The sequence below is a fragment of the Sus scrofa genome, chromosome X (assembly GCF_054392235.1).
Source record: "Sus scrofa isolate SSC_HxYL_T2T_F1_AM1 chromosome X, Sscrofa_HxYL_maternal_Yorkshire_Landrace_v2.0, whole genome shotgun sequence".
Lineage (NCBI taxonomy): Eukaryota > Metazoa > Chordata > Mammalia > Artiodactyla > Suidae > Sus > Sus scrofa.
Window position 1 is genome coordinate 3,097,013 of NC_139401.1, and position 12,415 is coordinate 3,109,427.

Sequence of the window (12,415 nt, forward strand, 5' to 3'; positions counted from 1 at the left end):
GCCTGCTGGCCCTCTGGATGTCTCCTTTGCAGGGATGTCTATTTAGGTCTTCTGCCCGTTTTTCAATTGGGTTGTTTGTTTTCTTTCGTTGTTGAGTTGTACCGGATGGTTGTGTATTTTGGAGATTTCATCCCTTGGGGGCTGCACTGCTTGTAAAGATGTTCTCCCAGTCTGTGGGTTGTCTTTTTATTTTCTGTCTTTCTGGTTTCCTTTGCTGTGCAAAGCTTTTGAGTTTAATGAGGCTGATTATTGTTTCTCTTGTCATTATTCTACGAGGGGGATCCAACAAGATATTGCTGCAATTTACGTCAAAGAGTGTGCTGCCTAGGTTTTCCTCTGGGACTCTTATCGTATCTGGCCTTACATTTAGGTCTTTCATCCGTTTTGCGTTTATTTTTGTCTCTGGTGTGAGAGACTCTTCTAACTGCATTTAATTTTTTAGACTGTCACGGGGGGAAGTGTTCTCAACTGCCTTTAGCAAAACACTATCCATCTAGAAGAGAGACACCGTTTGGGGCTGGCAGGCTCTGGTCCCCTTCAGAGTAACTGTGGAAGAAACTTTCTAAAGATACTATTCATTTTTTATTATTCTAAAAAGAAATATATTTCTATGGCAAAACAGTGCCAAAGCTCAAAGAAGACCTGAAAAGCAATTGCTCAGTGATTCCATCTCTTCCCCCAGCAAGAAAAGGCCCCTAATGACACTGCATGAGTGTGTGTGTGTCTTCAAATGTATTCCCAACCCATAAAGGACAGGACTTTTTTTTTTTCTTCTTTTTAGGGCCGCACCGTCAGCATATGGAGGTCCCCAGGCTGGGGGTTGAATCGGAGCTGTAGCTGCCGGCCTCCACCATAGCCATGGCAATGCGGGATCCGAGCTGCATCTGCAACCTACACCACAACTGATGGCAACGCTGGATCCTTAACCTGCTGAGCAAGGCCAGGGATTGAACCTGCATCCTCACAGACGCTATGGTGGGTTCTTAACCCGCTGAGCCCCAACGGAAACTCCAGGGTGGACTTTCCCGATGACGTGCAACAAAGCAGAGAAAAGACAGAAACGAGTCAACATAAGGAGACGTTTCTACCTTTGGAGGAAATGAGCCCATAAGAAGCAAGTTTCTTGGGGAGATGAGCCCACGAGGAGAGGGGCCTTACTGTCCAGAAAGAGACAGGACAGGGGGCCCTGCAGAAGTCCACTCGGAGCCCTGTCGGCAGCTGGACCTTTGTGGACGAGACCGCAAGCCCCATGGACACGCATCACTTTTATCCACTTTTAGCCCCAGAAGCATCCCCGTTCAGAGCTTCCTCCTGCAGCCAGAGGGCCCTGCTACTCTGCCACCAAAAGCAACCTCACCTCTTCTGAGGCTGAGACTCAGGACGGGGGGCCTCACTTGGGTTTGGGCTCAAGGAGGGGAAACAGGATGCCATTCCAGCCTTTGCTGCGGGCATCCCAGGAAACAGCCACTGGCAGGAAGACGTGAGGATCCAGGGATGACCCGGAAAAAGGCGGGGTCTTCCCGTGCAGTCGCCCTCAGCGGGGGCAGGTCCCACAAGACCCCAGAGAGGGCCCCTTGAATCCCGACATGCCTGCGGGTGCAGGAGGCTGAGCACATGGACGAGGCAAGGTGCAGGCTGGGGAGCAGGCAGACCCATCTCCTGGATGCCGTGAGGCGTGTACAGAATGCCTCACCCACATCTGCTCCCATGGTGGTTCATTCTACATGCCCATGAGGTGCCCAGGTGTTTGGTCCCATGCCTGTCCGGATGCTGCCAGCAAGATATTTATTAGGGGAGATGAACCATGAAACCAGTAGACGAGGAAGAAAGCAGATGGGCCTCTGGATGCGGGTGGGCCACACCCAATCAGGTGAAGGAAGGCCTTCGTGGGAAAAGACTGAGCTTCCCCCCAGAGAAGAAGGGATTCGGCCTCAAGCCCACAGCATCGAAATTCTGCCTAAGTCACTAGCCTTTAGGGTCAAGGCTACAAACATCACTGCTTCCCTGACCCTCCAGCCTGCTGGTCTGACTTCTCGGCCCCTCCAAGGGCGGGAAGAGCATTCCTTGAACAAGTGAGTCTGCAGTGGGGAGAGGGAGGAGGGAGCGGCCGTAGAGGAGGAGGGCATGAGGAGGTACAAACTTTTGCGGATAAAACAAGTGACAAGGACATGTTGGCCAGTACAGGGAAGATAGCCCACATATTACCATAACTATAAATGGAGTATAATTTTTAAAGATTGTGAATCACTAAGTTGTACAGCCGTAGCGTATAATATTGAACAGCAACTGCACGTCGATTTTTAAAAAAAGATGTAAGAGAGCCTTGTGCACAGTTGATCCTGTAAAAAAAAGTCAGTCTCTCACTCCCTGTCATATATAGAAAAATAATTATAAATATATAAGTACATTGTTACATATATTATGATATATTTTATATCGTTATTTATATATTTTATCATTATTGATGCATTAAATATATACTTTCTTACTTAAACAGTATAATAGCTTTTCCCCCCCTCCCCCAAAACATAACCTCATTTGCTGCTCATCTTTTTGTCTTTTTTTTTTTTTTTTGTCTTTTTGCTATTTCTTTGGGCCACTCCCACAGCATATGGAGGTTCCCAGGCTAGGGGTCCAATCGGAGCTGCAGCCACCAGCCTACACCAGAGCCACAGCAACACAGGATCTGAGCCGTGTCTGCAACCTACACCACAGCTCACAGCAACGCCGGATCGTTAACCCACTGAGAAGGGCAGGGACCGAACCCGCAACCTCATGGTTCCCAGTCGGATTCGTTAACCACTGCGCCACGACGGGAACTCCACCTTTTTGTCTTTTTTAGGGCCACACCTGCAGCATGTGGAAGTTCCCAGGCTAGGGATCCAATTGGAGCTGCAGCTGCTGTCTACACCACAGTCACAGCAACATCAGATCTGGGCTGCTTCTGAGACCTACACTGCAGTTTGGGGCAACACTGGATCCTTAACCCACTGAGCGAGGCCAGGGATCAAACCCGCATCCTCATGGAGCCTGTGTCAGGTTCTTAGGCTGCGGAGCCACAATGGGAACGCCTAGAACTTCATTTAAATTTTTTTTTTAAATTGAAGTATGGTTGACTTAAAATGTTGAGTTAGTTTTAGGTGTACAGCAAAGTAATTCAGATACATATGCATACACACACACACACACACACACATACACACACACACACATACAGATTGGTAGATAGATATTCTTTTTCATATACTTTTCTGTGATGCTTTATCAGAGGACACTGAATATAGTCATCTGTGCTCTACAGTAGGACCTTGTTTTAAATTTAAATTTTTTTTTGTCTTTTTTTTTTTTTTTCTGCTCTTTGGGGCTGCACCCGTGGCATATGGAGATTCCCAGGCTGGGACTCTAATCAGAGCCATAGCTGCCAGCCTACACCACAGCCACCGCATCACCAGATCCGAGCCTCCTCTGTGACCTACACCACAGCTCACAGCAACACTGGATCCTTAACCCACGGAGCGAGGCCAGGGATCGAACCCGCGTCCTCATGGCTGCCAGTCGGGTTTGTCAACCGGTGAGCCACGATGGGACCTCCTTATAATTTACGTTTTAAACAAAGCTATCCACTACATCATGAGTCTGTTTTGCTGAGTACAAGCAATTTTTTTCAGAGAGTCTGCCCACCTTTTCCGCTGGAATTTATGCTACGAGAGGAGGGACCGAGGGCAGGCCGCCAAGGAGACAAACCCTCCCGAGTGGAATGACCCACCTGCATCTGGTACATGTTACCTGGGACCTCTGCCTTCACAAGCGACGCATCCTTTACGAGAACGCTGCTTTTCCAAGCCGGCAATCCGTCTTGGAAATTCGCCGTCATCACCAGAGGCGTGTCCCTCGGGTGCAAGCCAAGAATTCAGGCTTTTTTACCCCTCAAAACAGGGTGTTTGCAAGCCAAGCAGTTCTCAAATGCCCGCACGCATCAGACTCCATGGAGGGCGTGTTAAAAGGCTTCTGTCTGGCTGCACCCCCAGAGGTGGTTTGTTTTTGCTTTTTTAAACACTGTTTCAACATTGGTTTTCTTTTTACGGCCACACCCAGGGCACACGGACGTTTCCAGGGCAGGGACTGAATCTGAACCGCAGCTGTGATCTACGATGCTGCTGCAGCAAGGCAGGATCCTTTAACCTACGGGGCCACAGGGGGAACTCCTCCACAGCTTCAATGCGTCTAAAGATAAGCCTTGCACATTCAAGAAAAGTGACCTCCGCTTTTTACTGTTTCCCTGTTTGAGTAGATTGGACAGTTGAGGTCCAAGGCTGTGTAGTTTCAGGCGGGCGGAAAGGGGTTCAGTTGTGCTCATACCTCCACTCTTTTTCCGATTCTTCCATCACGGTTTATCACAGGATATTGGATAGGGTTCAGGGTGTCATTCTGTCCTTATTGTGTATCCATCTTATATATCACGGTTGTATCTGCGTGTCCCCAACTGCCGGTCCCTCTCTCCCCCGACCCCCCGCCACCACAAGTCCGTTCTCCGTGTCTGTGAGTCTGTTTCTGTTCCGCAGACAGATGCATTTGTGCCATATTTTAGTTTCCACCTAGAAGTGAGCTCATGTGCTCTTTGTCTTTCTGTCTGATGGACTTCACATAAGATGGGAATCTCTTAACGGCATCCGTGTGGCTGCAAAGGGCACAATGTCATTCTTTTTGATGGCTGAGTCGTATTCCATTGTGTGTCAGGACCACATCTTCTTTGTCTAGTCCTCTGTCAAGGGGCACTTGGGTTGTTTCCATGTCTTGGCTGTTGTGACCAGGGCTGCGGTGAACATACGGGCGTGTGGCTCTCCTTGACTTCCTGTGATGACCTTTACCTTTTGCTCATGACAGTTTAAGTCTGCAACCCCTTTAGAGAGCATCTTTAATGGCCAAGGGGCATGGTCTTTATGACAACTTCTAAGGCGACACCGATGCTGCGGGTCTGGGGACCGCACCTTCAAAACCACCATTCTAAACAGTCTTGTCCCCTCTGGAGCAATATTTGGATAGAAAATGAGAGAACAAGATGTCTTTGATTTTACACAGGCAAATGTAAACGCCCAGAGAAAGGCAGTCCTGGCTGGCTTCCTGATGTTCCCACCCAAACAGGCCACGTGTGGCACTTCTCTGCCCGAATCAGAGTTGTGTGCGGTGCCGGCAAAAGCTTCGTTTCAGCAAAAGGCAGCTACGCGTGCCCTCGGCTGTCTTCTCCCCCGCACGTCTCTAGAGCTGTGTGTGCTGCTCTTTAAAGACACCCAGTTAAAGGGAAAAGCGCCAGGAAATGTGTGAAAGGAACCCACCACCCCTACACACACACACACACACACACACACACACACACACACACACACACACGGGTTCCCTGGCCAGAGTGTTTTTTATGTTCCATGTAGACTCAGTTCCACATCAGATGCAAGAAGTATCTGAAGACCACCTACCATCTGGAGACGCAGGTGACAGAACTGGTCACTGCAGAAAGGCCCCTCTGAGCACGAAACGGACCCCAGGACTGAAAACGCGAGGTCCCAGGTCCCGGGGGGAGAACAGGCTCCCTGCCGCGTGAGCACCTGAGGCCAAATTACAAGTTCTCCGGATGCAACGTCACTGTCGTTCTATTCCCTGGTGGGCAGGCCACGTGTGGACAGTGCAGGGGTGGCCAAACGGCTGTGCATGTTTCGAATCAAAAGGGGAGACTCGGAAACGGCAGCGAGGGAAGGAGGCCCTCCCACTGCCTCGGGCTCGCACAGGACTTGGGCACCCACAGCACCCCGGACACCTGTCCTGCCTCAGCTCAGGGTCCACGGGGCTGGTCCTCTTCCAGCCTCCGCACAGGCGACAGGGGACATGGAAACTCAGGGGCTGAGAACAAGGAAAACCCACCCTCCCCCACCCTGGGGACCAGACATCTGAAGTCAAGGGGTCCCGGGGTCCTGCTCCCTCCAGAGGCTCCAGGGGAGGGTCCTTCCCGCCTCTTCCAGCTCCTGGGGGCTCCAGGCGGCCCTGGGCCGGTGACCACCTCCCTCCCGGCTCTGCCTCCGTCTTCCCGTGGCTTCTCCTCTGTGTCTGGGTCTCCTCTTCTGTCTCTTGGGAGGACACTGTCCTTGGAGGGAGGGCCCCCCTCATCCAGGAGGACCTCCTCTCAGACCCTTCCCTTCCTCACACCTGCAAAGACCCTGTTTCCACACCAGGTCCTGTTCTGAGGGTCTGGGCGTGGGACTTTGACATATTTTTAAGTATGAAATACGAAGATATGAACAAGTGTATCAAAGCTTTTCTTGAATCCTTGCATGTTTGTTTGTTTGTTTATTTTCTCTACATTTTATTTTTGAAAAATAACATCTCGGTACTTTTGACGAAACCGTTTAAGGGCACAGAACGTGGGATTTCTTCTGTATCCTTGATGCTTCCACAGCCCCCTGTCTCCCACAGACGGCGCAGCAGAGGAAGTGTTTTCTGTTCTTCCACAGGTTGAAGTCGCACAATACGCATGAAAACGCTCTGTAAGCAATTACACCCGTGTTTGCGCAGAAGATGGCATTTCCTTGGCGGGGGCGCACGGCGTCCCTCTGGCTTCACTTCACGGCTTCCATCCAGTGAGGTCCTAGCAGCCTAAACAACAGGCAGCCTGCAGTCAAGGGGAGGGGCCCGTGGCCTGAGTTTCCGTGGGTGGGTCTGTTTGAGCATCTCCTGCTGCGGGTTCTCACCGCGACGTCTCACTCCAGTCTCTCCGCATCCGGTGCTTGGGCTGTGCCGAGATCCCCGCGCCCTTCTCGCACCTCCCAGGACCCTGTTGCGCCCGCCCAGGCGTCCCCCTCCTTCAGGGACTCCCCCACCAGCTAAGAGGAGCCCCCCCCCCCCACCCAAGCCCACCAACCTGCAGTGTGGTCCCGCCGCTGCGGCTGCTGGGCTGGACGGTTTGGGCTGGACCCCAGGCGCGGTAGAGCAGGTGGGCTGGGGCAGCGCCCCGGGAAAACAGCGCTTGAATGGTCCCCTCCCAGGTCCCATCCCCCCAGGGGTCTCAGATAGCCTCCCCGCCACTCCCCAGCACCACGCACTCCGGGCGCGCTCGGTGGGGGGTGTCCCTAATCCCACAGCCCTGGGCACAGACCCTGAGCCCAGGGGCCAGGGGCGGCCACCCTGCCTCCCGAAGACCCCCGGCCTCCCTTCCTTCCAGGGCTTCTCTCGGTGCAGGGCCACTAACACCACGAAGCCTGCACCGGGAGCCACCCCCAAGAGCGCCCACTTCGACCACATTCTGCGGGGAGCAGGGGGAGGGAGCTGGCGCCGCATCTGTGCTGATACCGCGCAGGGCGCGGGCTGCACGCGGCGCAGGCGGGAAACAAACAGCGCCCGGGCGTCGGGATACAGCGCCTGGCCGGTCGCCAGATGGCCGGGAACATGCGTACCACGGGGCTGGCACCTTGCAGTTTGCAAAGGGGTGGAAAGAAGAATGTTTCTGTATCTCGCAAATCCTCCTACGTCTGACTTCTGTCTTGTCTCTTTCTCCCAAAAATACTAATAATCATCAGAGCATCACACAAAGAAAAGCTGCCCCAGAACAAGGCAGATGGTGGAGGCCGAGGGATACTAAGTAGACCCAGGGCGCTGACGCTGGACAGTGCAGGCAAAAACCAGTCACATCTCGATGTCCTACAGCTGAAACTAAAAGAACTTTAAACATCTGTTTGATCTCAGTTTGAAAGAATGCCATGGGAGTTCCCATCCTGGCTCAGGGGTTAACGAATCCGACTAGGAACCATGAGGTGGCGGGTTCGATCCCTGGCCTTGCTCCGTGGGTTTAGGATCCAGTGTTGCTGTGAGCTGGGGTGTGAGTCGCAGACGCGGCGCGGATCTGGCGTTGCTGTGGCTGTGGTGTAGACCTGCAGCTGTAACTCTGATTCGACCCCTGGCCCGGGACCCCTCCTATGCTGCTGATGGCGCCCTAGAAAAAGACAAATAAATAAATAAAAAGAATGCTGTGAAGAAGAATGAAATCATGCCATTTGCAGCAACGTGGATGGACCTAGCGAGTCTCACACGGAGTGAATTCAGACGGAGGAAGACAAACACCAAATGAGATCACGTCTAGGTGGAATCGAAAATAGCGCACAAACAAGAACCTACCTACGGAGCAGAAACAGACTCCCAGACACGGAGAACAGACTTAGAGTCAGCAAAGGGGAAGGGGGGAGATAAATGCGTGATTCATACCTACAGCCCCCTACATGTAACATAAACAACAAGCTCCCATGGTGCAGCACAGGGAACTATACCTTGTAATAACCTCTCCTGGAAAAGACTCCGAAAAAGAATAGATACGAACATATATGCACAGCAATTACTCCGCCATGTGCCTGAAACGCACACAAGATGCTAAGTCACCTCAACCTCAATAACATTTGAAAATAATCTTAAAAAATAAATAAATAAAAGAATACTTAAAAAAAAAAAAACCCAAACCATGCACTTCTGGATGGATGCAAACAGAACATGAACACACTTGTGCTTAGAGTTTTTCAACGGTTCTGCTCACACAGATGACCCTAGACTGATGATTTTTCAATGTCCTGCAGTCCTAGGTCCAGGGCTGTCGTTTTAGCTCCACTGCTTACTGCAACAGCAGGAAGATGTTTTCAAAATATAGATGCTTCTCCGTGTCTTCATGTGCACAGTGAGGATAATAATAGGCTTTCCCTCAAAGCCTAAATATAAATCTAAATAGAGTGATACGGATACAGGCTTACAGAGGCCACGAGAGATTCTCCTGCGAAATGAAGTCAGTCAGACAGAAAGACACAGACCATTGGAGATCCCTTCTATGTGGCATCTAAACGATGGCACAAGCGAACCATCTACAGAACAGACGTGGGGAACAGACGTGTGGTTGCCAAGGGGGAGGGGGAGGGAGTGGGCTGGACGGGGAGTGTGGGGTTCGTAGATGCCAACCCTGACACTGAGAATGGATCAGCCACAAGGTCCTGCTGTGCAGCCCGGGGACCTCTATCCAGCCTCCTGGGATGGACCAGGACGGAGGAGAATACGAGAAAGGGAATGGATATATCCTATGACGGGGTCACTTGGCCGCACAGCAGACACTGGCGCAACCCTGTACATCAACCCTACACTCATAAAAAAATTAAGAAGAAAGGAAAAAGGGCACGACAACAGCAACAACAAAAAAAGCACTTCGATGCGGGAGTGCAAAATACCAAGCAGTTACTAATCCAGGCAGACCTCACTGCACTGCCTTCGCAGTAACTGCATTTTTCACACATTAAAGGTTTGCGGCCACGCTACGTGAAGCAAGCCCATCAGCCGCATTTTTTTTTCTTTTTAGGGCTGCACCTGCGGCATCTGGAAATTCCCAGGAGAGAGGTCAAATCAGAGCTGCCGCTGCACGTCTACACCACAGCCACAGCCACATCAGCTCTGAGCTGCCTCCGTGACCATCACTGCAGCTCACAGCAACGCCGGATCCTTAACGCACGGAGCGAGGCCAAGGATCGAACCCGCATCCTCACAGACACTATGTGGGCTTCTTAACCCCCTGAGCCACGACGGGAACGCCTATTAACAGGTTCACCAGAGCACTTGCTCACTTTGTGTGTCTGTGTCACATTTTAGCAATTCGCACAATGTTTCCAACTTTTTCTTTGCTTCCGCCATTGTTCTGGAATCTGTGATCCACTGACCTCTGAGGTTACTGTTGCAAAAAGATTACACCCTGCTGAAGTTTCACAGGATGGGAAGCATGTTCAGGCAGCGAAGCAATATTTTTTTCTTTTGGGGGCTGCACCTACAGACATTCCCGGGCTGGTATTTTTAAATGAAGGTGTGTGTGTTGTTTCTTTAAACATAATGGCACCGCAGTTAACAGATGACCGTCGAGTGTAAACATCACTTTGAGATGCACTGGGAACCCCTCCCCCCAAAAATCATGCTCTGCTTTCCTGCGCCCTTTGCACCAGGGCTGTCGTCTGCCCCTGCGACATCGGAACCACCGTCGTTAGGACGACGGCACAGGTGGGTTTACAGACCTCGGGGTCTGTGGGCACGCTGCCCGGCACAGCGCAGTGACACTCACCCTGGCCTTTCCAGGAGCCCCTGGGATCACTGGTGGCATGCACCCACCTGCTCTGGAGGTCGTCCAAGTCCAGCTCCCCAACGTAGTGTGTGGCCGAGGACACGGTCACCACCCTGGCGCTGCGGCCGGGGGAGCCCGACGCCTGCAGGTCGTCCAGGAGGAGGTGGGTCAGCAGGAAGTGGCCCAGGTAGTTCACTCCAAAGTGCTCCTCGAAGCCGTCCTCCGTCTCCCTCTGCGGCACCATCATCACGCCGGCTGGGGACAGAGGGGGTTTCAGGGAGGGCAAGGCGGGCAGGGATGGAATGGGCTGGGAAGAGATGGGATGAGATGGCAGATCCGCCCCCCCAAGCTGTTCAGGGAAGCAGCCTGGCACCAGGATGGCGGCTCTCGTCCCGGCTGTCACCCCCCACCCTCCTGCCTGGTTCCTGCTCTGGACGTGGTGGGCTTGGTGCCAGGAGGCCCATAAGACCCCGTCCTGTTCTCAAACTCTGCCCTTGGATGGTCCAAGCTTGCAAAGAATGACACGACAGCTGCCCACAGCAGAAGATGGGTCTGTCCTGAGTCACCCAACAGAGTTGCCCCCCGCTCCCCAGTGGGTCCTTCTCCTGGACAGGACAGCGGTCTGCAGAGACCGGGGGCCCTGGCAGTGTGGCTGGGACATGTGCGGACGGTGCTGTCTTGTGGTCCACAGGGAGGGGCAGCCCCAGACTCACGTTGCCCTGGCGCCCCCTCATTCAGCTGAGCCCAGAAACGCATTCCTCCCTGGTGCCTTGCAGGGATGCGGAGCCCCTTGGGCACAGGGCCCAGCCCAGGCCACCAGACATCAGCCCATAAACACATTTGTAAATCAGTCCACAGACACATTCAGGGAGCACATTCGGTGGCGCCGTGTGCTGGACCCCTGGGCTTGAAACACCCATGCCTGCCCTGTGGGGGCAGAGCTCCTGAAAATCCCAGTCCCTGAGTCTCTCCCCTGGGGCTGCAGCACAGGTGATGAGCCAGGCTTGGGTCCTTCTCCAGAGACAGCCCACAGGCATGTCTGTGTATGCGCCCATGTGTGTGCGTGCGCACTGCCTGCCTGGGTACATGGGGACGTGCATTTTATCCGTGCAGATAACCTGTGTGCATCTGAATGCTTACTGCAAACGCACATGTATATGCCCACGTATGTGTGTGTGTGTGCTGTACATGTCTTTCTGTGTGTATATGCTCACATATGCACATACACACATCGGTCCGTGGATCTGTGTCTGCATTTGCATGCAGGTGTGTGTTTATAAATGCCACCCAGCATATACCTGTGTTTTCTCTGGCGTCTAGGGTCCACGCATGCCTATGAATTTGCCCGTGGAGATGCATCTGTGTCTGTATTTGTGTGGATGCCTGCATTTGCATGTGACATGCCCAGGCATGTGTACATGTGTGCATATTTGTGAGTGTACGAGCAGAGATATTTGCATAGGTGCCAGGGTTCACAGTTCACCACACAGCTGTATGTCTTTACGTGGAAGGGGGCATCCATGTAGCTCCACTTGCATATCCATCCTGGGGCTTTGCACCTGTGCAGGTATTGGCAAGTGCTTTTGCATATGGGTATAATTTTTATGCACATATGCATTTCTGTATGTGTGTGTACATGTGTTTGAACTTGTAAGTGTAGACACTTCTCTGTGTATGTGCATTTGCATGTGTGTGTGTGTGTGCTTCTTTACACTGACATGGGTGTATCGATCTATATGTGTATATGTGTATTTCTGCGTGGATGTGTACGCATGTTTACCTATCATTGTCTGTACATGCATTTGTGTATGTGCAGGTTTGTGTGTGTGTATTTTATAAAGACGTGTATTTGTATATGCAGATATTGTGTATTTTATATATAGGCACACACACACGTGCACATGCCTGTGTTTGCATTTCCGCCTGTAATCCTCTGTATACGCATTTGTGTGTGTGTTTGTTTCTATATGTGTATTTTACAGGATATGCATTTGGACATGCGTGCATGTTGTATACGTATCCATGTGTGTTTAGGCGCCTATGTAGGCATTTCTACTTGTGATGCTCTGTACATGCACTGGATGTTCGTTTATACGTGCGTATTTCACAGGTGTATTTGTGTGTGTCTACGGTTTGTATTTGTTCATGTATATATCCATTTGTATGTGCCTGTGCGTGCATTTCCATATGTAACATGTATATGCACATGTTTGTGTATGCGGATATACAGCCATATATCTGATGTGCACACACATGGATGTGCCTGTGTGTGCCTTTCTCTCCGCAGTTCTCTGTCTA

General features: G+C 51.8%; 1 protein-coding gene across 50 annotated transcripts in view; it reads right to left on the reverse strand.

Moving 5' to 3' along the window:
• The window catches only part of LOC110255319 (polyprenol dehydrogenase), a 339,610-nt gene that overhangs the window by 185,837 nt on the left and 141,358 nt on the right, over nt 1–12,415 (reverse strand). For all 50 annotated transcript variants that reach the window (XR_014834908.1, XR_014834927.1, XR_014834922.1 and 47 more), the window contains exon 5: nt 10,165–10,372. Coding sequence is in view for 3 of the 50 variants with exons in the window: in XM_085007062.1 (XP_084863188.1) it covers nt 10,165–10,372 (208 nt within the window). In the remaining 47 variants the exon portion in view is untranslated. The remainder of the gene's footprint in view (nt 1–10,164; nt 10,373–12,415) is intronic.